We start from the raw sequence: 25,388 nt of genomic DNA, 5'->3' as shown, positions 1-25,388 counted from the left end.
CCATTTAACTGAAAGGATCTTTTACAAGGCAGACAGACAGAAGGCAATCCGGGAATGTTTTCAAGGACTTCCCATATTTCAGAATTATAATGGTGAAATGCCTACATCAAAATCTTAAACTCAAGCATTAATCAACAAAATGAAAGACTAATTTTATAAGAAAAATGTAATAAAACTCATTTTAAGAAGTTTTCCCTTCATTATTTTTTCCTTTAAAGGAACCAATTCTCTCCTAATGGTAATTATGCTGCTTTGGAATAATGGTAATACTCAGGCAGCTCAGTTTTAGGCTGCTGTTTTTAAAGTGAAGCCAAATCACTTCAATCACTTGCAAGTTGAAGAGTAACTTTCATAAACTTTTTCACCAGTTTATGTAAGTTAGCCAAGATCTTTCAGATAGAAAGCATTATACTATTGTCTCCAGAATGTACTTAACTGCTTTTGGTATGGTCTATATACCAGCCTTTAAATTGCACCACCACCTTTTTCATAAAAGAAAAAAAAACCCTGCAACACCCTCAAATGAAACAGTAAGGGAAAACTCAGTTTTAGTGTCTGTATCAGCAGTTTAATGCACTGCTATAACTCTGGGCAGGGGGGGGCGGGATGTGGTGTGTCCTACACCTTGTATTATCTAAATTATTTTTCTGGTATTGAAAAGTCAGAGCAGAGTATGCTAATTTTTTTAAACAGTTAAAAGAACACCAACATTTTCATATTAAAATATTATTATTAAAACTAAGACATTATACAAAACTACAAACACCTCTTGTACTTCAGAAGGCGGCATCAGTTTAAACCCAACCAAAGGGTCTTTTTACCATTTACAATAGCACTCAAAGCCATGGAAGTTGTATACACGTTAGGATGACATCTATTAATAAATGATGTGGTTCTGAGGACAGAAGAAAAAAAAGTTTACCCTGTGTCCCTTTAATATCCATTTCAAATTGTCAAAAACTTCAGAAACCTGGAAAATGTGAGACGTAACGGAGAGATCTTACCATGTAAGCAGGAGCTAGAAAACGTAGAACTAGTCCTGGCTCTTAACCAGATTCCTTTTGCAATCTTGGACAAGTCAGAGCTACTTTGCCTCCACTGCTCCTCTTCATAACAGAGAAGCAGTATTCACATCTTTCTAGAAATGCTGTGAAATGTTGTTGGTTTCATTACATTTGTTAAAAAAAAAAAATTCTACAGGGAAACACATCTCATTTTCAGGCCTGCTGTGCCACTTTACTGATTCTCCCCCACCGCACCCACCCACACACTTTTTCAAAGTAATGTAAGCAGCTGGAGGGACGGAGAGGGGGCAGAGGGAAGGTTACAGCATGTATAAGACTGGGACGTCACTTATGTACCAATTCATGCATTTCACAGAAAACTGAATAGTTTCTTCTGTGACTGCTATAGCGTACATCAGATTGACAGAGAAAAAGTAAGGAAAAGGCCATGAAAGAGGATCCTTACGGTAAACAGTAAGATGACTCTGATTATCTAAATGAAATTATTTTTCAAGAAAACCAATTTTTGATCCTAGTAATGTCACCTCCTCCTCCCCTCCTTTTTAAATATACAGTCAGGTCAGGTACAAATGCTGTTATCCAACACATACAAATAGCTCATTGAAAATGGTGGTAGTTCAGGACATACACCACTATCAAAGCCAAAATTTTCCCTCAGTTTGAACACGTACTGCTTTAAGGACTTAACTGAGCTTTTGTCACCTTACCTCTTTCCTCACATGAAGAACATGGGTATCCTGCAGTGGTGAACAAGCAGCACAACAAAAGAATGCTGACTACTAAATCCTGAATATAGTAATATGGAAATAATAAGTAGTAAGTGGCAATGCACAGAATAATACTGCTGTATTCCTAACCACCTGGGCTTTTTTTTAGTTGACAGTTACATTTCTAGTAAAGAAGGAAGAGATTTCTAAGGGCTTCAACTGACCATGTCTGACTTCAACTGACATGATTTAATTTCAGTCCCTGCTACATACCTTCTGTACAACCTAGGTCCTCCGCCAGTATATTTGCATATCTGTATCCAAACCTTTTCTCCCACTTTTTGTTTTTATCCCAATTAGGTTCTCTGACACATGGACTCATTCAAATTAAGGGCACATACATACAGTGGAGGATTCTAAAACTGCCTTGATCCAATGAAAATAAGATGACGTGAAAAATATATTACACACATTTATTGGCACCTATCCAATTTTCATAGCTTTTTCAGTTTTTCACTCCACAAGCTAAGTCACAGCTTCAGTTTGTACATAAACTGAACTCACATATGCAGCCAATGAATCTATGACTAGCAACAAAACTGTCTCAAAATAAAAATCTAATCATTATAAAGGTTCCTTTTTATATTGGTTCCCACAAAAGCATTTGCATCTACAACAGTCATGCTAATGCACTGTCAGATTTCCTCACATAAACTTGCGATCCTCTAAAAATAATATAATTTGACAACAAATTCTTGAAAAACACTTAACAAAATGTGCTAGAGAACACTACATGGAAGCCAGTCAGTGACAAAGTACTAAAGAACAAGACTCTGGGATAAACTTCTTCATGCATTATCTGTACCAGTATGTGTCTTTATATCACTACCAAAACCCATTTCTGTGCAAGATTAGAGTTATATTGAATGAATAAAATGACTAATCACTGTTCTATTTGTTCTTATTTCATGAACATTATTTTATTCAATAGTGTATGTATTAGCCAATAAAACATACTGGCAAAAGGAGTTACTTCTCGGTATGGAAGGGAAATACAGCACAGAAAGATAACTTTGTTCAAAATATTTACAAATCACTGGTATATTACTTAGAATAATCTTACAGATGAAGAAACTAACATGAAAAAGCCATCAGATCTAGACAACTGACTCTCAGTCCCAAAGGATCCATGAAAAACTACAGGAGGATCATCAATGTAAGTATTAAGCCAAAAGGACAAATTATGGCCTTATCTATAGAGCAGTGGGAACCAGAATTAACTAGTTATGTTGTAACCACACTCTCCTTTATTATAATGTTACCTTAGAATAGCATTGTTCTGTTTTAATTGTGAAAAGGCAAGGAGAACCCAAACAACAACCTAAACCACTCCAGTTCTGAACAATTCAATTTATTTCTCAGTTTTAAAGTGGTTATCATTGTTCTAGCTTGTTCGGTTTCACACACGTTATTTTCGGGTTTTCAAACATTTTGACTCAGTAGATTTGCTTTTTGAGCAGTATTTTCACCGTCTTGGTTTATATTTATGATGTTCTTCATTGAAGGCTATTTTTAATTTAAGACCTGAATCATCACTGACTGCAGATACAGTGAAGAAATTCTCTACCTGACATTCCTGAAACACACTAATCATAGAATTTGGAAAAGGAGAAGTCAATTGAAAAAAGACTGGCCTAGAGATTTAATTAAGGTTCAGACACTCAAGGCCCTTTCCAAAACATAGCAAGCAGCTATTTGGTACCAACATAGTACTGCACCTCGTTATTATTCCCTAAAAAGGAAGACAAACCCAAAAAAAACGTCCCTCAAAACATCTGTTTCCAAAGGACAAAGGCAATTAACAGAGTGAGGGAAAGGAAAAAAAAAAAAAAATCCAATGACAGTGTATTAGAGTGGCAAGGGAATTTAAAGATGCCATACGCATTAAGTTATATTTCCTAAATTAGGGCTTAAAGACAACAAGAACTGTAGATTCCTCAGTCCTGTTCAAAGTTAAATTTACCCCAGGTTGAAAACATCCTGGGAGAACAACAAAACTAGATTAATTTCCCTTCTCAACATACAGATTTGTAAAGGTAGAAATCCATATAAATTCTATCTTGGAATAGGAAAATAAAATGCCACTAATATAAACATGGTAGTGTCTTAGTTGTAGCACACAGTCTACCCAAAAATAGGCATAGCTGTGATGCCTTCAGTCCTCATACATTTGGTGTTCTGTACATCTTAAAACATTCCTTTATTACTACCTATCTTGAGCTATACAATCAAAAGTGATCCATAATAATTTTATACAGACTTCTTAACATAATCCAAGAGATGCTTCTAAAGAATAATAAAAAATAAATAAAATATTCGTTATATATATTATGGTTATGTTCATATCTATCAGTCACCCAATATCTCAGTGACTGTTAATGAAACTGAAAGCCTAATTAGCAAGATGAGGGGAATAACCCCAGCTTTCTGGCCCACCTCCAATACGAATAATTGCATCAACCTATGTAAAATCCCCGTTGTCATTTCAATTAGGTGAGATATTCCTCATATCCTGCTCTTAAATTTCTGGGTATTGTTTATAGTGCCATTGTAAGAGCTACTGCATTCTACCCTGGACACAGTTGCATTTTGGTAGTAGCAATGTGGTAAATCCTACATATTTTAGTTACTTTGTTCAAAAAGCCTAGTGCTTGCAAAAGGCTCTCTCCTAGGGAAAAAAAAAAAAAAAAACACAACCAAAAACACACATACACAAAAAAACCACACCACACTAATTCATTGTGCATATATTACTGAAAGAAGTATAAAATCTGCGTAGAACACAGGTAACACCTTAACGGGTATTGAGGTACAAAAATAAGTCAACCGGGCGTAAGCATCTCTTTGGCAATTCAGCAGCGTAACAAGCAGCAACCTTATCACACTATCACACTATTTCTGAACGTCTCAGAAATTAAGCCAAAGCTAACACCTCTCCCTACTGACTGTGAAATCCTACCAGTATGTTAAAACACACTTCTAAAAATGTATATATACACACATCAACTTTATCAAGGAAGAGAACGAAGTCAGTCTCCAATCAGCCCTTCCAGGGCCTCCAAAACAACAGTCACACCCATTTCTACACCTTGCTTCCTGCTCAGCAGTATGCACACCCCAAATACCTGTTCCCCAGAACAGCCACTGATTCCCCCTGATTGCTTTCAGTTTGTCTCACTCCCTCATCAACCCCAAAATTCTCTAAAAAGCCTGCATTTTTTGATTAGGGTTTATTTAAAATTGTTCATCTGACTAAAAAACATTTCCTATGTGAAAAAGGTTTTAAAACTTTGGAAGGTTTAATGTTGACTTAAAGAGGGACATCTGGGGTTTATTATTGCCTCACCATATCGGAAAGCTTTCTTCCTCTTCTCTTTTGGCTCTGAATTGCCACTGAAATGGTTATTAGTAAGTAAACTCCTGGATGCTTACATTAGGCATGCTAATATGGCCCACAGTCCTTTTTTTGTGCACTCCTGCTTTAACTCTCCCTATCCCTTAAAAGATACAGTTTTAACAGACTATAAAATCCACTTAGAAAGGTACTTGCTGGTTTTAGTTATGAAAGCTAAAAGATATCTTTTATTTAGGAAAATATGCAAGCAGATATCTGCATCAAAAATCCACATTAACACTAACTGTACTTACTATTTCATGCAACATTTCAGTAACCACATCAGCGATTTATTGCTCCCCTATGGCAGTATGGAAACTTCCAAAATAAAATACCAGCCAGGAGTGAAAAGAGCTGTAAAACCATAAAAAAAAAAGTTTGCTTTTTTCTTGCCCTGGCCTCCTAGGACTGTAAATCTCAGGCTTTCTTTTTCCTAAATTGTCTTTTTTCAAGGATTACCAGTGTTATAAATACCTTTGCCTTCTACTGACTAGACACATTTTCTTCTGTAGACTCACTTCCTGTGGGAAGTGTTACATCGAAAATTACACACACACCATTAGAATTGCCATCACTGCTGCACTTCTGTTAATATATTAAAAAAAGCACTAAGAATAGAACAGCTTTCACTTTATCATTATCTTCTATAAAAGGAGTATCACTCTTGCATGGGAGATAGTAATATATGTATTAAAATCTATTTCAAAATACAGTCAAAAATAATTTCCATTAAGTAGATCTGCTGGGGAAAAAGCTGCACACACCAATGATTAAGCATAAGTGTGCATCTGTCCTTTAAATACGCACAGCAGTAATAGCTTAAATGTAGGAGTTCAAATCATGGCCAGTCTTGCTGCATATACAAATCTGCATCAGGCAATGCTAAATTAAGAAGCACCTCCAATAAGTTTACAAAAGACAAAGAAAAAAATTGGTTGTAAACTCCTCTGCATTGCAAAGATCTCTTTTGTCTGTCAATCAACAGAAAAGTATTATCCCACCATCACAAAAGACAAACCTTTGGAGGCAGTATAGGTCTGTGTGTTGTGCAAATGTGCAGTTGCTAAGAAGCAAACATGCTTCTCTTCTAATCAAATAGCCCAGCTCAGCAATGCTGCTGGCTTGGGGCAAGAAGCAAATTCCACCAGCCACAAACTTAGAAACAGTCTTGAATTATTTGTTGCTGACCGCTGGCTGAACCCTGTCCTGATGAGCACCATCACCATTAGCCACTTCTCAGTGTATTCCATCAACCAATGGCAATAGCAGCATGCTACAGCTCAGGCTGCAAGGAATTGATCAAACAGGGTAATGAGACTATTTCTTCATGGAGGTTATTTTAAATGAATATAAATATTTTCTTTCTACATAATTTGCCACAAAAGGTCACTGAACTCCCTGCGATTCTAAAGAAAAATGCTGTGGTATCCCCTTTATATATTTGAGTTAGGATACAGCCAACAAACAATTCTGGGCATTTTTGATGATCGTGTAAATCTTAATGAGGTGGCATCCCAGACAATTGATTAGAGGCGACATTTTATCCTCACACTTAGTTATGAACAAAAAGAATACTTGATGGTATTTTAGAAAATCCTGATATACCTACACGCTTAAAGTCTTCCATGACAGAATATATTCTGTGAACCTAAAGACTTACACTTTTACTATTAACAATAGATCATGCATATTCAGCTATGCTTGCCATACTTGGATATTGTAGCCCTTTATCTATAGATTCTTTCAACTGAACTCACGTTAAAAAAACCCACTTTGTATCAGAGTCAAGTTACTGATAAGGAGACCCATATTCCGACACCCTGTCTGTTGTTATCTTCTTTAAAAGACTACCATAAGGAGACACCAAGAGATCCTTGAAATTTAATTCAAACCAACTGCTACAAAAAACTCACCGAGGCCCTCCTTGCCCCATATAAGATTTTCAGTCCTATCATTTCTAGTACTGGACAATTTCTCCAGTGCTGGAAAAGCACTATAATATTGATTTAAACACCAGTTTAATAGTATTTTATTAACAAAGGTATTACACTAGAGTAGTACTAAGACTATGATAAATAAATAGTGCTTATTATTTTCTACTTTTAGGGATAATATAAAAATATTCCAACAGGCTAACTAAACACAATTGTTCATGTTTGAGAGTTCACAAGGTTACCTTGAACAACTTTAAGAAAATACTTTCAACACAGAAGAAAATTTGTATTTACACCCAAGGATAAGTATAATTCATTCATCTGAGACACAGCATTTGAAAATGGTGGTTAAAATAAAAATTTTAAAAAAATATATAGAGAATTTAAATTAGTTAGCCTTGTCCTGATTAATAGGACTTCACTTACATAATAACAGAAAGGGCTTTGGTTTTGTTTTTTTTTTATTCACCCAAAATATTCAAAGCAATTTTTTTTAAAGCAGAATAAAAATGTGTTATCTGAAACTCTGTTCTTCATATTTTGTTCGGATCCTCAGCTCCTCAGACTTTTTTTTTCCCTAGATGAATGCTTCTGACCAGTAGAGGAAACAAAAATAAAACAAATAATTAAGAAATTAATAAGAACAATAATAATTACAAAAAGAGTTTACATCAAGAGGATTCTCCTCCCACCTCCCATCCCCATTAAAATACTATTTACAGAGCATTCTTTTCTAACTCTTTATCAATGCCATCATTATATCTTGTATGGCAGTGAAAAGCATCTAAGGCTTGAATAGAATAAAGTAACTCAAATGCATTTGTTCTACTGAGCCACCATTTCTAATTTTTTTTTTTTTTTAAAGAAAAGTTGATGCAAAAATAAAACTGCAGTTCTGTGACAAAAAAGATAGCTCGGGTGGCTGGTTATTCCAAAACATAAAGCTTGTTACATCTGTTCCACAGACCCTACAAATTCTTGTTGCTTATCCATAATTTCTTTAAAAAGTGACAGTTCCCAAAAATAAAAAGGAGACAATTCTACATTACAGGAGACAAAAATAAAAAGGACGTAATTCTACATTGAAGATCTACAAAAATCTGTGAGAGGACACAATGCTAGTACTATTCAACAAGTACAAAAATCCTGGGAAACTGTATTTTAAACATGAGTGGAAGAAGCCAATTGATAGATAAAACCTTATTTTTCCTCAAAGAGGTCCCATATTAAGTCCTAAATTCCATTAAAAAAAAAAAAAACACAAAACTAAAACCCCCACACAATATAAGCGGTCCCTTACAACACCAATAAAAAACAGTATTCACTTGGTGAGGGGTAGAAATCAGCCCCCACTAGCAAAAGACATCTCATCAACAGACTAACATTTGACAAAAATCAGTGGAAACAGCAAAGAAGCCAATACAACTTCCAGTGCCAAGGAGCCAGATGGCACTGCTGGAGAAATTATATCTACAGACTGGCAGCTTGATCCCATGATTATTGCCCAAGGGAAGAGTAAGAGGAAAACAAGAGGTATTTCAGTGTGATGGAGTAAATCAATTATCACCAGCTCACTACGGCATTTTCACATTATTTTTATACCACATTCTAAATATCACTCAAATGAATGAGAGCACTGGAAGATTCCAGCAATCTGAGACAAAAAAAAAAAAAAAAAGGTATGCCATATATTAAAAAAGCAATATGTACTTAAATGCACCTCTATCAACTGCATCACATAGTCCATATTTCCAAATGAAATTTGCAGATATGTTGTGGTTAACAAGTAAAAACAAAGGTTTTATTTTGCACATTTTATTTTCAATCTAAAATTCCAAATGTTATCTATGCAGATTACAGGAAAAAAAACCACCTCTGCAATTCTCAATGTTATGACTACATTCTTTTGTGTATCTTCAATTCTTTACATGCAGTTATTTTACACACACAATTACAGAATAACCATTTTGCTAAAATATTCCAAAAAGCTTTGATCAAAAAAGTCTGTGGCAGTTTCATCAATTATTTTTCTGTTAAAATACAGTATTAAAGCTAGCTTCTGAAGAAGCTATTCGAGGGAGAAAAATTAGGCCACTCCTACTTTCATATAAGGAAAGCTGTTCTAGAAATCAAAAAGACAAACTTTTCCCCGACTACCTTCATAGGCATACATATTCAAATTACTAAACACAAAATAGACAGAATTATAAGAACGTGTTAGACTCTCCACCTGAAAACAGGCAAGGTTAATTTTTTTTTTTAATTGGAAGTCAATGACAACACTTCCATTAACTTCCTTTTCCAGACAACTGTAATAATAAGGCCCATTTCCTGTACCCATGCTTGCGAAACAACAATTCATCTGTTACCACCAAAAACACTTGGACCACCTTCACTTCACTTGTCTCCATCCCATTTTTGTCTTACAGCACAGCCACGTACACAGTCCAAATATCCTTCCACCTCCGTTCACATTCTTTCGACACTAATCCTTTCCCCTTATCTCTTCAATGCAAAGTGATGATGTACAAGTGCAGACATGTGAAGCACTTAATAAACTAACTGCATCTTTGAATATGCATTGTGAGTATTTATACATCACCCATGTCCATATACCGGAACACAAAATTTAACTGCTGAGGAACAAGCAAAAAGATGTTTTGTACGAATACTAGAGTATCTCTGGAAAGTTATTATCAGGCTGTGATGTACTTTTTTCTACTAAAGAATGTGTGGTAAGGTAGACAGAGTAAATATTCAGAAGGAGGCCAGGAAAATCCTGTTTAGACCAGAAGAGGTCTTCCTCTGTTTTGTTGCATAGGATCATCCATAATTCCTTGCCCAAAATGGGCCCAAAACTATTTCTGACTACCAGCAGTAGAGAAAACAAGGTTAAGATCCTTATGGGGTACTACCTTTCATTCCTGGGACAGCTAGGGGTGAATAGGCTCTGACTAATACTAGTTAGAAACTGCAGTAATAATTTTAGTTTGGAGAAAAAATGGCATTCAGCATTTTTAGTCTGCTACTCTACTCTGAAGTCCTACTCTTTTAAGTAATCCAAGCAAGCATCTATGAAGAATTACTGAGTGTCATGGTTTAACCCCAGCCAGCAACTAAGCACCACGCAGCCGCTCACTCGCTCCCCCCCACCCAGTGGAGTGGGGGAGAGAATAGGAAAAAAAGTGAAACTTGTGGGTTGAAATAAGAATAGTTCAATAGAACAGACAGGAAGAAACCAACAATACTAAAATGACAATAATAATAATAAAAGGATTAGAATATACAAAACAAGTGGTGCACAATGCAATTGCTCACCACTTGCTGACCAATGCCCAATTATCTGCCGAGCAGTGATCCCCCGCTAGCCCCACTCTCCCCAGTTTATATACTGGACATGACATCATATGGTTGATTCACCATCCCTGGAGGTATTCAAAAAGCGAGTGGACAGGGTACTCCAGGGCATGGTTTAGGGGGCATGGTTAATGGTTGGACTCGATGATCTTGAAGGTCTTTTCCAACCGAAATGACTCTATGATTCTATGGTATGGAATACCCCTTTGGCCAGTCTGGGTCAGCTGTCCTGGCTGTGTCCCCTCCCAAATTTTTGTACCCCTCCAGCCTTCTTGTTGGCTGGGCATGAGAAGCTGAAAAATCCTTGACTTAGTCTAAACACTACTTAGCAACAACTGAAAATATCAGCCTTATCAACATTCTTCACATACAGTGCTATGTTTTGGGTTCAGTATCAGCTACAAGGAAGAAAATTAACTCTATCCCAGCCGAAACCAGGACACTGAGGAAACTATTAACCAAACTAATACTGTCTAGTGACAAATGTCCAAAGGAAGTATGGTTCCTGCTGCAAATTTTTAAGCAGTGAACAATACCTGCAACATCTTCTCAAGAAGGGCAAATAATGAATTTGCCCATACAGCAGATATCACAAAGATTTAATTTACAATTTTTTATTATTTTGCAAAACACTTTAATAAACCTTTTCATTACATAGTTTTTACTTTTCCATTCAAAAGTTTTTACTTTTCCACTCAAATTTAATCTCAAAATTCACAAATATTAATCCACTGCAACCTCCCCTTTTATTTAAAAGGAAACAAACCCAAATCCACTAAATTAATGCCTGGATTGCATGACACCTGACAGAAAACAGGCCCTTTTTGTACTTGCTTAAGATCTACAGATACACTTTGCACCTCTACAGAAAGTACTAATCAGTTAAAACACAAAAACAGGAATATGGGAAAAATCTTTTTCTGTTGATCAGTGTTGATACTGATACTTCACTGATACTGATACACACTTCAGTGCATGCAATAAATTAGGTATGGGCAAAAATTCCGAATCACCAATTCAGAGAAAGAAAAGCCTACACCAAACTTAAAAAATTCTTACTTTTATTGCAAGGCTATTTTTTTTTTCAGTTGGTTCCTATATCCAGGCACTCTAAGGCCTCATCCTTGACATGGAAAACATGAAGTACCACACAAAGCATTGTTTTACGTATTTCTGATCTAGCCTAAAACAAACCATCATGGTTTTGTAGAGTTTGTTCTCCCCCGAGATGTTTGAGACTACTGCATAGTATATGCTGAAGGCAGACCCATTTTCCTGTCGTATATGGTAGATACCAGGAAGGAAGAGATGCCTCTTGCCTTGAATGCCGAGCAGCAACAATCTGTTTGATCCGCTCACCTCTGGAAAGGTACTAGAAGGGTACCCACCTCAAGGTGCCACTGAAGTAGCACGAAGCAGTGCTATCATCTACGATTGATGCATTTGTCTGTTTCTGGGACAGAAGGAGTAAGGAGCAGAATGGAAGCTGACTTGCCACTACTGCTTGGCAGGAAGAAATAAGAATTACAGGGAAATCAGAAGGTAGAAATTCACTCAGCTGAGGAAAGCATTAATAAGGTCCTAAATCCATAACCAACAGCCTCCAAAACACACCTGAAAAGCTTATCACATATCAAAGAGGCTGAAGGAAAACCTTCCCTCTTCCTTTTTATTTCAGCTATTTGTAATGTACAAGGACCAATCTAGAAAAACATTAGGCCAACAAGCAATACAAAGTAAACAGAAAAATCTATTGCACTTCAAGCTTTCTGGTTTTTTTTTTACCGTAACATTGTTAGATATCTTGAATAAAATTGTGATCTAATATGAAAAAGAAATGGGTTAAGCAGGTCATTATTTGTTTTTTATTGTGGATATTGTCCTGCGTAGTGGTGGAGCATACATGGCTGTTTTGTTATTGCTCAGTCACTGAAGCAACATAGATGAAATAAAATGAGCAACAAACCATGTCATCTCTCCCATGGGAAAAAGGTAAATGTTAAAAGAACACAGGGGTTTATTGTTTAATAGGAAGTTTTTCATCATGATAATTAGAAGTTCAAACGTTTTAGTCTCATCAATTTGTACACACTGTTAACCTACATGATGCCATTTTTAACTTTACTGTTGACTTTAATAGGGCCAAAATTTCACTTAAAACTTCTGCTTCCTATCAGAAATTAATCCCTTTTGTTCTGTACAAATGGTTTAAATAAAAATTAATTATATTAGCTTTGCATATTTCACATGCACTTTTTTATTCTTTAAAAACTTCTTGCTTCTCCAAGATAAGTCATTGCTGCTATACTCACTGCTATGGATCCTAAAAACAAACAAAGCAAGCATTTCAGTTGCTTGGTCTTTTCATACAGTTTCAACAGCAGTTACATGTGGAAAGTTATAAAGAGCCTTCTCAGTCTTCAAATATATTCACAACAGAAGGGGGAAAAAAAAGGAAATATACTATCGTCATGTCCTTAATGGACAAAAGAGTCAAATGTCAACAGACTGACAAAAAGTGTTTAGGGTATATATCCTGTACTAGCAAGTACAGTGCAACACTGGGGCAAGCTGCCCGAGGGAGACTGAAGTTGCACCATTAGAGGTTTTTAGAAAAGACAAGACAGGTGCCTGCCAAGAAACATCTCGGGCAGGCTAAGGGTGATACACTGACTTTACTCTTAAGGTCTCTCCTATCCAATAAGGAGTTGATCTTCTTTACAGCTTTTGACAATTTCAACAAAGTTAGCACCCCCATCTCATTTGTTAAACAAACAGATTTGGAGCTGGGAATTTATGCGCGCATGGTCCCACATGCACCAATACCCTCATAAACTGAATTTTAAAAAAACACTTCATATTTTAAGTTTATCTTTAGTATGTTTTAGTTTTCTTTGTGTTCCATCAGCTTGTAAAAGATTGTATTCTGTGTGACATCTAAACTGTCCACAAGTATCTCAGGCCAATTCCCTGGTGATGCATCCTTCCTCTGACAGCCTCAGCATACCACATCAGAAATTCTAGACTTCAGTCCACCTGCTTAAGATTGAGTCGCTAACTACAATTTCTTAGAATTCTGAAAGCAACGTTTCTATCAGCCGTATTACCTTTTCAGACAGAAATGTCCCAGAAATGCAGAATCATAATACATTGCAATACATGGTATTTCCTCTGCCATACAACATCTGTTCAGACACAGCAAAAGAGTCTACTAAACCATTGATGAAAACATAGAATTACCTACATGTATCGAAATAATAAATTACATTATTTCCCAGTAACAATTCTGACAGGAACTAGCATCCCCTCAATATAAAGCTGGCATGCCAATGTCCAGTCTTTACCCATTTCCCATGGCACTGACGCTATTGCCCTCCTGCCAGCTCCTAATAAGAGCATAAAGTAGAAATCACCATTTCTTGCCAAAGGTCAAGTGTCCCAGTAAATCTAGATCTTACCTCCCCTCAATCTGATCTTTTTCAGTCAAGCTTGAATATTTCAAGAGATATAAGGAATAATAAAATATTTGTTTTTCTGCTTTCAGAGAGAACTACTTATGAGAAAAACAAGACAAAGGAGTTTCTCACTTCTTTCAATGGCTGTCATACGCTTAGTTTGGAACTCTCTCCAGTACTGCAAAGCAAGTAACTAATCGCCTAGAACAACTCAGGTAAACTTCCAATCCTGTCATCCCCAAGACAACCAAACGTCCTCTCCATGTACATGATTATGATACTAAAATAGTGGTAAACCAATATAAGACTGGGGGGACAGGAAAGGCAAAACAGGAAAGGCAAAAGGAGAGAGAAGAGGACAGAAAAATCCTAGCTGCATTTTCCATTCTCCAACCTTTGTGAACTTAGTTGCTAATACTGCTTAACTGACTCTGTGATGGAACACAGTTTTTGCTTTAATATAGTACCTCAAAAATAAACTCAATAGGAATGTAGTTGAAGAAAGTGGGAAAATACTTGTATATGCTTTGTACATAAAGATAAGGTCTTACATTGAACTCTACCCATCTTCAGTGACAGTATTCAAATCTTTATGCCTACCAAGGGGGAAGGGGGCGGGGGGGGGGGGAGAAGCTTAATCAGTACTTGTATTAAAATGTCAAAAGAAGCAGCATGCAAAATTTAGTCACACAATTTTTTTATCCTCACTTGATCAATCAAAATGCAAAATGTGATGTTCATGCAAAGGAAACACTATAGATCATGTAAAATAGTTGACTCAAGCCCGCAAAGACTTGTATAGAACTTTTCCAAAGGAGCTGCATGAAAACAGAGTGCTAAAACCTGTCGTTTCATCCAAAAATTATACCAAGAAAAGCATGTTGCAGGGAGCAACAAATTCCACTCATTTTCAAGACTGCACTCTGATGACAGTTAAAGCGCAAGCCCTTCATTTATTCTGATTCCTCAAAACTCTCCAAATGTCCTATTTTGCTTGCTTAGGCCCTACCTTCCTCTACTTCAACTATGGGGAATTTTTAGTATGAGATTCTCACCATATTTAAGAATTTTCTGCTGAACAGCATATTCTACCCATAAGCTATAGCCAAATATGATAATTTGAAATGCACACAAGTCCCCAGACACATTTTTAGTACTTCTTTCATCCTTACATGCTCAAGGCAACATTTCTAGACCTTCCATAGAAATGATGACGATCTGAATTATTTTATCACAGCATTCACTGTGATCTTTTTAGATCCAGTAATTACCTAATCACATACTCCCTGCAGAGCTAAATAGACATATCTTCTTCAGAAGTGGTCGGTTCACTCACAGTACTTGCAAAGTCAGAAAGTTTGTTCCTTTAATACTAATGGCATTTCCTACTATGGAATCAAGTTACCATACCATAAAACAAAAAAAATTACTGTTAAAAAAAAATCCCTTGAGACCATAAAAGAAGACTACACTGTTAAATAGGAAAGTTTCAGCATGGCATTGAACCTATATTTCATACTATCCTATGAAACCTGAAAATTAAATGAAAAACAGTAACTTTTTCCCCCATTAATGTCTCAATCAAAAATAAGTTTGCTACCAACTTTAAAGGAATTCTTACTATTTCAAGTACTGTGCTTTGGTTTTTAACTGATCAAGACGTAGATATTTTCCATTACACACATTCTTCAAAACACAGATGGAAGGGGTGTAAGAATTTACACGACATAACGTTGTTATACAATGTACTATACAAAAACCTGTCATTTAAGTTGCAAGAAACCTAGTCATCAATAAGTGAAAAAATACCCTGCTCAAAAATCAATTATGTTGAGTCTTTTGTATAGAGAAGTAGTACACCTTTCAGGCAACTGGTATTAATGAGCAGACATGGCTATAGAATCTCCATCTGTTTTTCTGACAAAGCTGTGACTACTCCAGTCTCTCATTGAAATTCCATTAATCTGGTGCACCAAGGACCAATGCGAAAATCAAAACTCCATCTAACCCTTTATCAGCTCACAATAACCTACAAGTGAACTCTGCCTGTTAGCATACAGCAAGTTATGATTTTGCTATCAATCAGGCTGTTAGCCAATAAAAATAAAAAAAAAAAAAAAATCAAGTTAAGAACAGAGTACCTGGTAGTGCTGTTTTGTTTTGTCTGTCTTGTTTTCACGTTTGTTATTTTATTTGGGGGTTTTGTTGTGTTTTATCCTTCTTCCAATTTCTGTAGGGTGTCTGGACATGTAAGCCTATGCATCATTCTCCTTCGTTGTGATTTAATTGCTGCCAGCAATCAAGTCAAAGCATCACTGAAGTGTGCTTGAATTTCATTAGATGATATAACTTATGCTACTTTCCTACAGTACCTAATAAACCATAAAGAAACCAAAACACATATGGCTTGAGGGAATAACTGGAAAATTAGGTGGCCATTTGGGAACTGAGTGAACTTTTGAACCAGAGGAACAGAGAAAAAGAAATATTAAAAGGAAAGACAGACTTAGAATGCACAGAGAGATGTGGGGGTTTGACCTTTTCAGTACCTAGAAAATTACATTAGCATTATGAAAAATACATATCATGTTTAGAGTTTATAATCCATCAAAGTTTAGATACTTTGTTAGTGCCTACCATAAGGTAAAAGTCAAAAGGACAACATAACAATCAGATTTGACAAAAGGCCTTTAGGTGACCTGTACTAATTTAGTTATCCCATACTTATTGTTAAATGGATTATCTCTCTTGTAATTAATACACCATTAGACAAAGGTCACACAAAAACTCCAGGATTTTACAATGACTGTAATGTACACGTAATACAGTAATTCTTTATCTGTTACCAAGCGGGTGCCTTCACAAATTATATTTTGACATTAACAGTGCAAAGTTAAATAGTGACACTTTCAGAAGTCGTACAAACCTTGCAGTCTAGCTCAAGTATATAAAGGTAAATGCCTGTTTTGGTTTAGGTTTTTTTAGCAGAAAATATATATAAAAGGTTTTACATAAAAACATGAATATACTGAGATATAAATAAAGAGCACCTCAATTTGGTTACCTCCTGTTAGGCCCCTCTGTTACTGCTGAGAGCCTTGATCCTACACAAATGAGGTTTTACACCTGCACAGAGTCCTGCTGAACTAAACTGGTAACCATGTAAGATCAAACATCTACCTTACAGATCCAGCTTCTTGAGTAGGATTTAAATATTGAACATTAACAGATTGCTAAAAACCAAAAAATACAGTATTAAGCTTCAACAAACCCATTCATGCCTATGAGAACTGAAACAAATGGCACCTCTGAGGATCAATTCACCTCTTTAAGATTCTCCTAACATACCTTTACATGCATAGTCTAGGCAGCTAGACTTGAACAATAGACTATATATGTTAAAATCAAAATGGTCTTAGAATGACACACTGGACATTCAAAGAGAAAAACAGAAACACTCCTCCAATAAATGACAGTATTTACAGATCAGTGAAAGACCAGTGAGGTAAAATCATCTTAAATATAACAGAATCACACCCACCATATTTCTACCTAAACTGGAATGAATTAGCCAAGATATTGTTGGGCAGCTATTACACCTACTCTCATAACTATAACTTCCAAAACAGGCTAAAAATTAATCATCCATCTGTATAAACTCATACGGTATTTCATATACTCGTGCATCAGCATTCTTCAGCCATTCGTTACTTAGGTTTACGAACATTACCACTTTTTTTTATTAACTGTTTTGAAACAAATCTGTAATCATATCTCCTATTAAATAGTCATACAATTTTGTCACATACCCTTTATGCAATCAGTACCATGTTATTAAGTTACAATTAGAAATAATGTTAAGATTATGTTTGTTGGCAAAAATAAATACATGGAAAGTTGCATTCATCTGTAATTTGGAAAATTAGCTCGGGTTTTCTAAAAGTCATATTCAATTTGACTGATAATTACATTTCAACCAGAAAGCAAAATGGCTTGGTTTTATTTTTTAATAGAAGGTCACATTGCCAAAATACAACAAGCTCAATATTAAAAAAAAAACCAAACAAAAAAAGTGTGATTATTATTGTTACACATTTTACAGAGTTCTGGGTATAAAAAAAATTGCGTTATTCTGAATCAGTGGTTAGAAGGTTTATCACTTATGCATGTACTTGACTTATCCCTGTTCTGCAATAGACATAATTTTATACCTCATAAAAGCAATTTATGTATCCAAAGGGAATAATCTGGATAACATAAAATGTGGAGTGCTATGTTGCAGGAAGCATATTTTCATTCAGCAATTGTATTTCGAGATGGAGCTGCACAGTTTGATCATCATATCATGTCAGAAAACATCATTCACTAGTAAGTCTACCTAACTTCTAGTGCCACAAATTAATATACATCGTTAATTTATTTGTACATATACTTAATTTATTGCCATGTATTATCCATAGAAGGTATTTATATTATGTATACAATAAACGAATCTCAAAAATATGGACACTATGCTAAAGCAAGCTTGTTAACTGTTGAAATATTCAATTGTTCATGTCTTCAGAACAGTCACATTTAGCATTAAATTTAATGAATATAAAATAAAACAACATGGAAAACAGCTATGGAGCCTAGATTATTTTTTTTTTAAATGCAAACTCAAATTTAAAATTTATATAATGAAAACATTCTACAACAGACTGTTTTAATGGAAGGAAACATTGTAGGAATAATTAATTTAATATTTTATGAACCTATTCTGCATGGAGTTTGCAGAAAATATCAATCACATAAACTGTTTCATTATTTATTAGATAAATAATACAGTAAGCCATTAAGTAGCACAATAAAATTAAGCAAGAATCTGATAATGTTGAATTAACAAACAATTTGTTACTACAAATATTCACACTGTTTTAGCCACTGATCTATCTTTAAAAACATATGCATCTACAGAAGATGCTTTGTTAGGAAAAACCATGAGGTTAAAAAAAAAAAAAAAAACCACCATGTAAATTTGAGACAGCTTCACTATGCTCTAGGACCACTAGAGAGAGCTCTTCAGTTCCTTTCAAGGTTCTTGTAAAGGTAAGAAAACTGCCCAGCTGTGATGCTTATCTGGTTATCTGATTTCCAACACCAGCATTCGCATCACAAGGATCCGATTACACGAGTTTGTAGCAAACTGGCAAATCTAGTACATTCTAAGGTAAAACAGTGTCACATACCGTCAGAGGGTGCTTCATCCTCTTTATCATATCTGTCAGATGCTATTGATTCACTATCAGGAGGCAAAGAAAGAGAGCCCTCAGACTCTTCCTCATCTTCCAATTCTGTAAAAGTTAAAAATACATTGGTAGTTAAAATAGCCTATCATACAAACACAAACAGAATCCAAAGACAAATATTTTCATTAGTAAGGAGGATACCAATTCCTCTCTCAAACCAAAAAATCCCATTTCTCATGGACTCTCGTAACAGGCACCACCTGTACGCTCAAGCGCAGCTGTGGGCTACCTTCTAACCGGCCGCGGACATGTTGCTGGAGCGGTTTCCCTCAACGCTGTCACATAATGAACCCGCTCCCAGCACTGCACAGCTGACAGCTTCTCACACGGGGCGGGGGGGGAGAAACACACACCACAGCAAAGAGGTGGGCAAGGGAAAACACTGGCAGGAGGAGAAACAGGCAGTGCCAAGCTCCGAAGTTCTGCCTGTCCGAGCGCAGGAAGGAGCTGCGGCACCTTCCCTCCAAGGAACTGCCAAACTACTGTTGGCAGCAGTTTGTCGCCCTCTGCCCACTTTCACTTTTCTTCACCGTAATTAGGCGCTACTTTGCAAGTGTTGTATGTGTTGTATTCCTCCCATGAAACTAAAAATCGCTTTCTGACAGCAGCCGGTCTGAACCTGCGGCTTAATGCAGGGTTCTATTGACAAATTTCTTACACAGCTGAGCGCCCTACTACAATATATCCAAAATCTACATTATTAGCTAACCTATGCATTACACTGATCAGAGTGCATTAAGTGTGAAGGTCTGGGAAAGGTAAAGTGAAATCAATATTAGTCGAGGCTTTCATTTAATTAAATTTAAGTTGTCCCTCCCAAAACTCAGTATTTCTCAGGTTGGGTTTTGGTTTTTTTTTTTAACAGCAACTAGACAAAGAAGAGGTAGAAAAATGACATAAACTACATTGTTCCTTAAAAAAAAAAACATTAAAAAATCGAGTCTTGGTGAAGGAGGAAAATCTAATCATTAAATATGGTAAAAATCACCAAACCAAAATCATAAAGCTGATGCTCTGATAGATCAAATGACCCTCAATTTTCTTAAAAAGCATATAAAGCTAAATTGCTCAAGTATTGCCTTCTGCTATATTCATATACAGAAAGCTTTCCAGAGACCTCCAGACATGCTTCTCTATTCATGTGTTCCCTTTTGGAGCACTGTATCAGATAACTAATTTCTCAGAATCCAAAATAAACCCGATGCGCAGTGAAAATGTTGTTCTCCACGGACATATGAATTGCATTCATCAGTAGGACTGCCTAGCCATGGCTGAAAGTTTTACCCCTTTGGTCTCCATTTAATCATGGAAAACCACGAAAAATTCAGAGTCCATGCCCAAAAAGCACCATAGTTGTTAGCAGAAAACCGCAAGTTTTCTATGCAGATAAGACATGGAGGGCTGATTTTTGCTTTCCTGGAGTTCTTTCACATCTTGAGACTGCTGAATACCAAAGTGGTTTTCCCGTCATTAATTTAGCATGCTTTTCTTGGGAAAGCTTCCTTTCAAGCTCCCATGCCATATAACAACTGCTTTAAAGCTGAATCTGACTCCAGTCTATTTTTGACATGTCCATCTTGCAGTAGCACTCCAGCCATCCTGTTAATCTGATCAAAATATTTGCATTTCATCACACCTGTCAAACCAATCAAAAGTAAATTATCCCTCTCCAGGATTCACCTCTTCCTCCAAACAGAAAACCAGAGAGCAGATAGCACATGAACAGAAAATATTATGCCATATTTACAACCAGCATGATCATCTTTCACACTTACATGCCAGAGACCAATTGCCCATCTGCCTATATATATATCTTTATTAGAGAATTGACTCCATATAAAAAGAGCAGACATGATATTCACAACCTATACAGTATCCAAAGTTCCCATCCTAAACTTTTACTAGTACTAGAATGCATAGAATATATGTATACACATACATATATATGTGTGTGCGCGTGTATGTGTGTCTGTAGAGAGAGCAAGTGTATGTATAAGCCCTGGTTGTCCGTCAAAAATGTCCTCATATCAGCTATGCATAAACGTACTATCATTTAACCTTCATGAAGGTGCCAGCGTAAATTTAAAATACTAGGCTGTATTTCTAGAGGAAAACATTTCCACAAACACCACAGCACAGCACTCAAAATTCATGGGCTGAATAGTAAGAGTAAGCCTAAGTATATCTAAATAAGTAGCACTTGTGGATGACAAATAGGCAAGTACATACGTAGAAAGAACATCTTCAGAGAATTTTGCCCCACTCAACAATACATAATCTCTTTCAGAGAAGTTGCGATTTCTTACGTAAGTTTGCATAGATGCACTGTTACCTTGCTCTTCCCTTAAGTCACAATACTACTATTTTCTAATTATGCTTAGGATTTCAAATTCAGTGAACCTTTGTGCTTTGCATTCATATAAAAGCCAGATGATCTAGAAACAAGGGGCTTTTTAATACATACATACATATTTAGGGCACACCACGTACCTATCCCAGGTATATACTGTATTTGAAACAACAAAAAAACATTGGCACACTGAATGTAGATTTACAATAAAACAAGTATCTGTTCTAAGTCTACAACATCCAAATTCAAAATGCTCTTAAAACAAAACAACCAAAAAAAAAAAATGTTGAGGTATTATGAAGAAAGAAATTACATACTCAGTGGTTTTAGAGAGTTTATAGTCTTCAAAGCATTCTCTAGATGTTAAATCCTAAATAAAGGCTTGAAGACCTCTATGAAAAAAAGCCTCACTAAGACAGACAAATCAGAACAAATATATAAATCCTATGTCACACAATACTACATTTAGGTACCCACACTTTTCTGTGAAAAATGTGGAGAATAGGTCACAGACACTAAATAGAGGTACAAGCAACCTGTAGCCCTGCAGGACTAGATTAAACTAAAAATCTTCCATTTTTTTATTTTAGAGTAAATAAATGTATTTGTAAATTTATATTATACACTGAAATGCAATCCTTAAATCATCTAATTTGTACAGAAGAACTGCAAGCATTTTGATAGGACAGCTGACTCAATGTCCTCTGGAGCTTTAACAGGCAACATTTCACAGCGTTTTTATGTGCTTACATAAAAAAATGACTACGTGCTAGTATCAACCTTGGGGTTTTGCCTCCTAATTCTGGCAGGGTTGAAAGACACCTCAGGAGCGCATGCTATTAATATATAAGGATATTGCTCCTGACAGTTCATAGAGAGGCTTCCGGTTGATTCTGTGAGGTCTCCTGCATTCCCACTCAGAATAATCTCTGCCCTTTCTCCACTTTACATGGTCCTCCATCAAGGTGTTGCACTGCAGTTTATATTCCACCTACTGAGGAAGCCTAGATAGAACTGCATTCGAAACTACGTGTGTTACTCCTTGAACAGTCAGAGGAGTCAGTGTTGAGCAGCACAAGCCACTACTCCTCTCTTCAGGTGCCAAGTACCTAAAAATACACCCAAAAAGCATCAATAAATTAAAGAAAAGCATTCAACTTGCATTTATGTAATAGAAAACCGAACTACAAAGCAACAATGGGCATCAGGTAAATGTATCCAATACAATTTGCAGGCATAATTGAAAGCATTACTGCCTAATCAGACATCTAAAAGCAAAGCATGCTCAAACAAAATGTCTATAGACTCATTAGTTGGCAGCCATTCCATTACAATCACACATAATGTCAGTAGTGCCTTGAACCTGTGCCAATGACAACAGCATAAATTTTGCATCTCATTTCTGTGGTCATAAAATTAATGATCAGTTTAAAAATACTTCTTTGCAAAAGTTATTGCACAAAGAAATGACATGAATGTGTCCCTGTTATGTAGTCACGAGGATAATTAAGGAGTTGATGCTCATTAATATAGTTTCTTGTTTCCCCAGAATACCACATGATTTATCTGGAAGTTGAAAAAAAAAGTTTAATTAACAGTAGCTAGTTAACAGTTATAACAATAACAGAAATATGTATATGAACTGATCCTATTCTCCAGCTTCTGCAATTTAAACTAACCTCTTACAGGTTTCATAGCAGAATCAATATTTTATGTTATCTGTAAAAAAAGCCCATACAATGTCTTTCCTTATTAAATGCTACCTTTTCCATTACAGCTTATTTATTGATTTAGGAAATAATGCATACCAAAGGGTAAGTGTACCACATCAGGAATGGAGCATAAACCAAACTCTCCTCATTGTAACAAGGGCTGCACTTCAGTCCCTGCCCCCTGTTCTGAAGATTTCCAACAGATTTAGTTGGTACAAGCTGAATATAATGAACAGGACCATATTACTTTATATGAATCCAGTTAAAAAAAAAAAAAATCCAGACTTTTTTCCCCCAAGAATTCATTTTCTTCTGCAATAGTGTGATTATAGTAATGAACTCCTAAGCATTAAAGATACTGCTTCCATCACTAAATCTAAAAAAGAGCAAGATGTTTCAGCCAATGCCTCTGAAAGACTTGCTAGCTCGCATCCTCAGATCACTAAACACTTTCAATTTATTTCTAAAAAAGTCTAGACAGAGTGATGCATTAAAATTGCTCAAATATAAGAGAAATAAAACAACTCACAAAAAGACATGCAGGTCAGAACACCCTGCTTCTTGCCATTTCAGAAGGTCCCAAGTCACAGCAGGTTGAAATCACTTCCTCCTGTCCAATCTCTGCTGTGGTAAGAACTCACCAAAGGACTGGATGAAGCCATCAAGCAGATCAATGTAAGGTTCTCTCTACACGGTTTTCCACAAGTGCTTCTGCTTTCAAGCTGGCACAGATACACTTTAGTCCCTTGATAGCTGCGGCTGATTTTTTAAGAAGATGCTACTGATCCAATCCACCAGTCATCTTGCAAGACTGGATTCTCCTGACAGCTACTTTCTCAAGGTATGCTTTGCCATGCAATCTGCTCCAACACACTCATTCCTGAAGAGTCTTCTAGAGTCTCATATTAACATGATGGGTTTTAACGGCTTGGTTTTTAAAGGTCAAGTAGGAATTCTTTAGCAGCTATTTGTTAAAACAATACTGAAACAGCGTTAGGTTTGTAAGCAAATACGCTTCAAGGAAGAAAAGCAACACAACTTTTACATGCTGAATTTCCTCTTGTTCTGATGATGCACATCAGGATAAGGCCATTTTGTGCTGCACTGGTGGCTGTATCTTGTGCTGCTTGAAACTGCACTTGGCACAGACACTTCAGAGGTTAACAGCTGCATGTAGCTGAAAAGGACAACACAGTGACTTGCCTACCATGAAACCCTCCAGACTTCCAGGATAGAGTGATATTTGGCACACTTCTAACGCATCCGATGGTGTCTCCAGAAATACATCATGATGATCCTCAAAGGACTGTGTAACAACTAAGCCATATCCTTCCCGTTTATGGTTAAATACTAACGATGTATTTATGCTCCTGACTGAAAGCTCAAGCGTGTTAAATCACAGAAGTCGCATCCACATACTGCTCTGATGACTACAAGCTACTGCCGCCCTTTCTCAAGTCCAAAAAGACTCCTACCTGCTGCTACTTCCTGAAAAACAGAGTATATAGAGGAAATCTCACCTCCACACAAAACAGGAAAAAAAAAAACAAAAAAAAACCAACCTAGAAAATACAAAGCCTTTGCATATAGTGCTACTCTATCAGCTTGACTATTTCCAGGACGCAGATGTCTCAGGCTCCAGACACCCGCTGCTCTGCCAAGAGCCAAAGAGGCATCTGAGTCATTTAAAAGGTTTCCTACAGGTGCTCTCACTAATTACATAGAGAAGAACACCAATGCTCTAGAGACACACATTTATCTTCTATTATATTACACTGAAATGAAAGTGAAAGTGGACCTTCATCAGTTTTTATCAGACTGAAAAGTGGTAGTTAGCAAATGTCATATCATAGTTTTCTGCATAAATAGTGCCAAAGTCGTGTGCTGCAGATCAGATATAAGGTGCACTGAGTGCTTTATGGGGAACTTGTTCTGCAAATTCCCATATTATGACTCAATTTGGCTAGTACTTTTGGTGTCTCGCTTTCAACACTGAGCCAAAATCTTTTGTGAAAAGTGCTTAAAAATATATATTTTACTAAAATAAATGCAAAGAACAGATGGCAAGTGACCTTCAAACACAAATACAGTTTCTAGGGTTTATAG

General features: G+C 36.2%; 1 protein-coding gene and 1 long non-coding RNA gene across 5 annotated transcripts in view; both read right to left on the bottom strand.

The window, feature by feature from the left end:
• The window catches only part of SKAP2 (src kinase associated phosphoprotein 2), a 123,035-nt gene that overhangs the window by 80,141 nt on the left and 17,506 nt on the right, over positions 1 to 25,388 (bottom strand). For all 3 annotated transcript variants that reach the window (XM_052799558.1, XM_052799576.1, XM_052799568.1), the window contains one exon: positions 19,161 to 19,265. In XM_052799558.1, the coding sequence (XP_052655518.1) occupies positions 19,161 to 19,265 (105 nt within the window). The remainder of the gene's footprint in view (positions 1 to 19,160; positions 19,266 to 25,388) is intronic.
• LOC128147195 (uncharacterized) lies at positions 21,010 to 23,981 on the bottom strand. 2 transcript variants are annotated; one of them, XR_008236959.1, is made up of 2 exons: positions 23,812 to 23,981; positions 21,010 to 23,136 (listed from the first exon to the last, which is right to left on the bottom strand). It is a non-coding gene; the product is annotated as an uncharacterized LOC128147195 (long non-coding RNA). The 2 variants fall into 2 exon arrangements; XR_008236960.1 differs by having other exon boundaries at positions 21,010 to 22,679.

This window comes from Harpia harpyja, chromosome 1, assembly GCF_026419915.1.
Source record: "Harpia harpyja isolate bHarHar1 chromosome 1, bHarHar1 primary haplotype, whole genome shotgun sequence".
NCBI classification, from domain to species: Eukaryota; Metazoa; Chordata; class Aves; order Accipitriformes; family Accipitridae; genus Harpia; species Harpia harpyja.
Note: the sequence above shows the minus strand (reverse complement) of the source record. Positions and strands in the feature narration are given on the sequence as shown.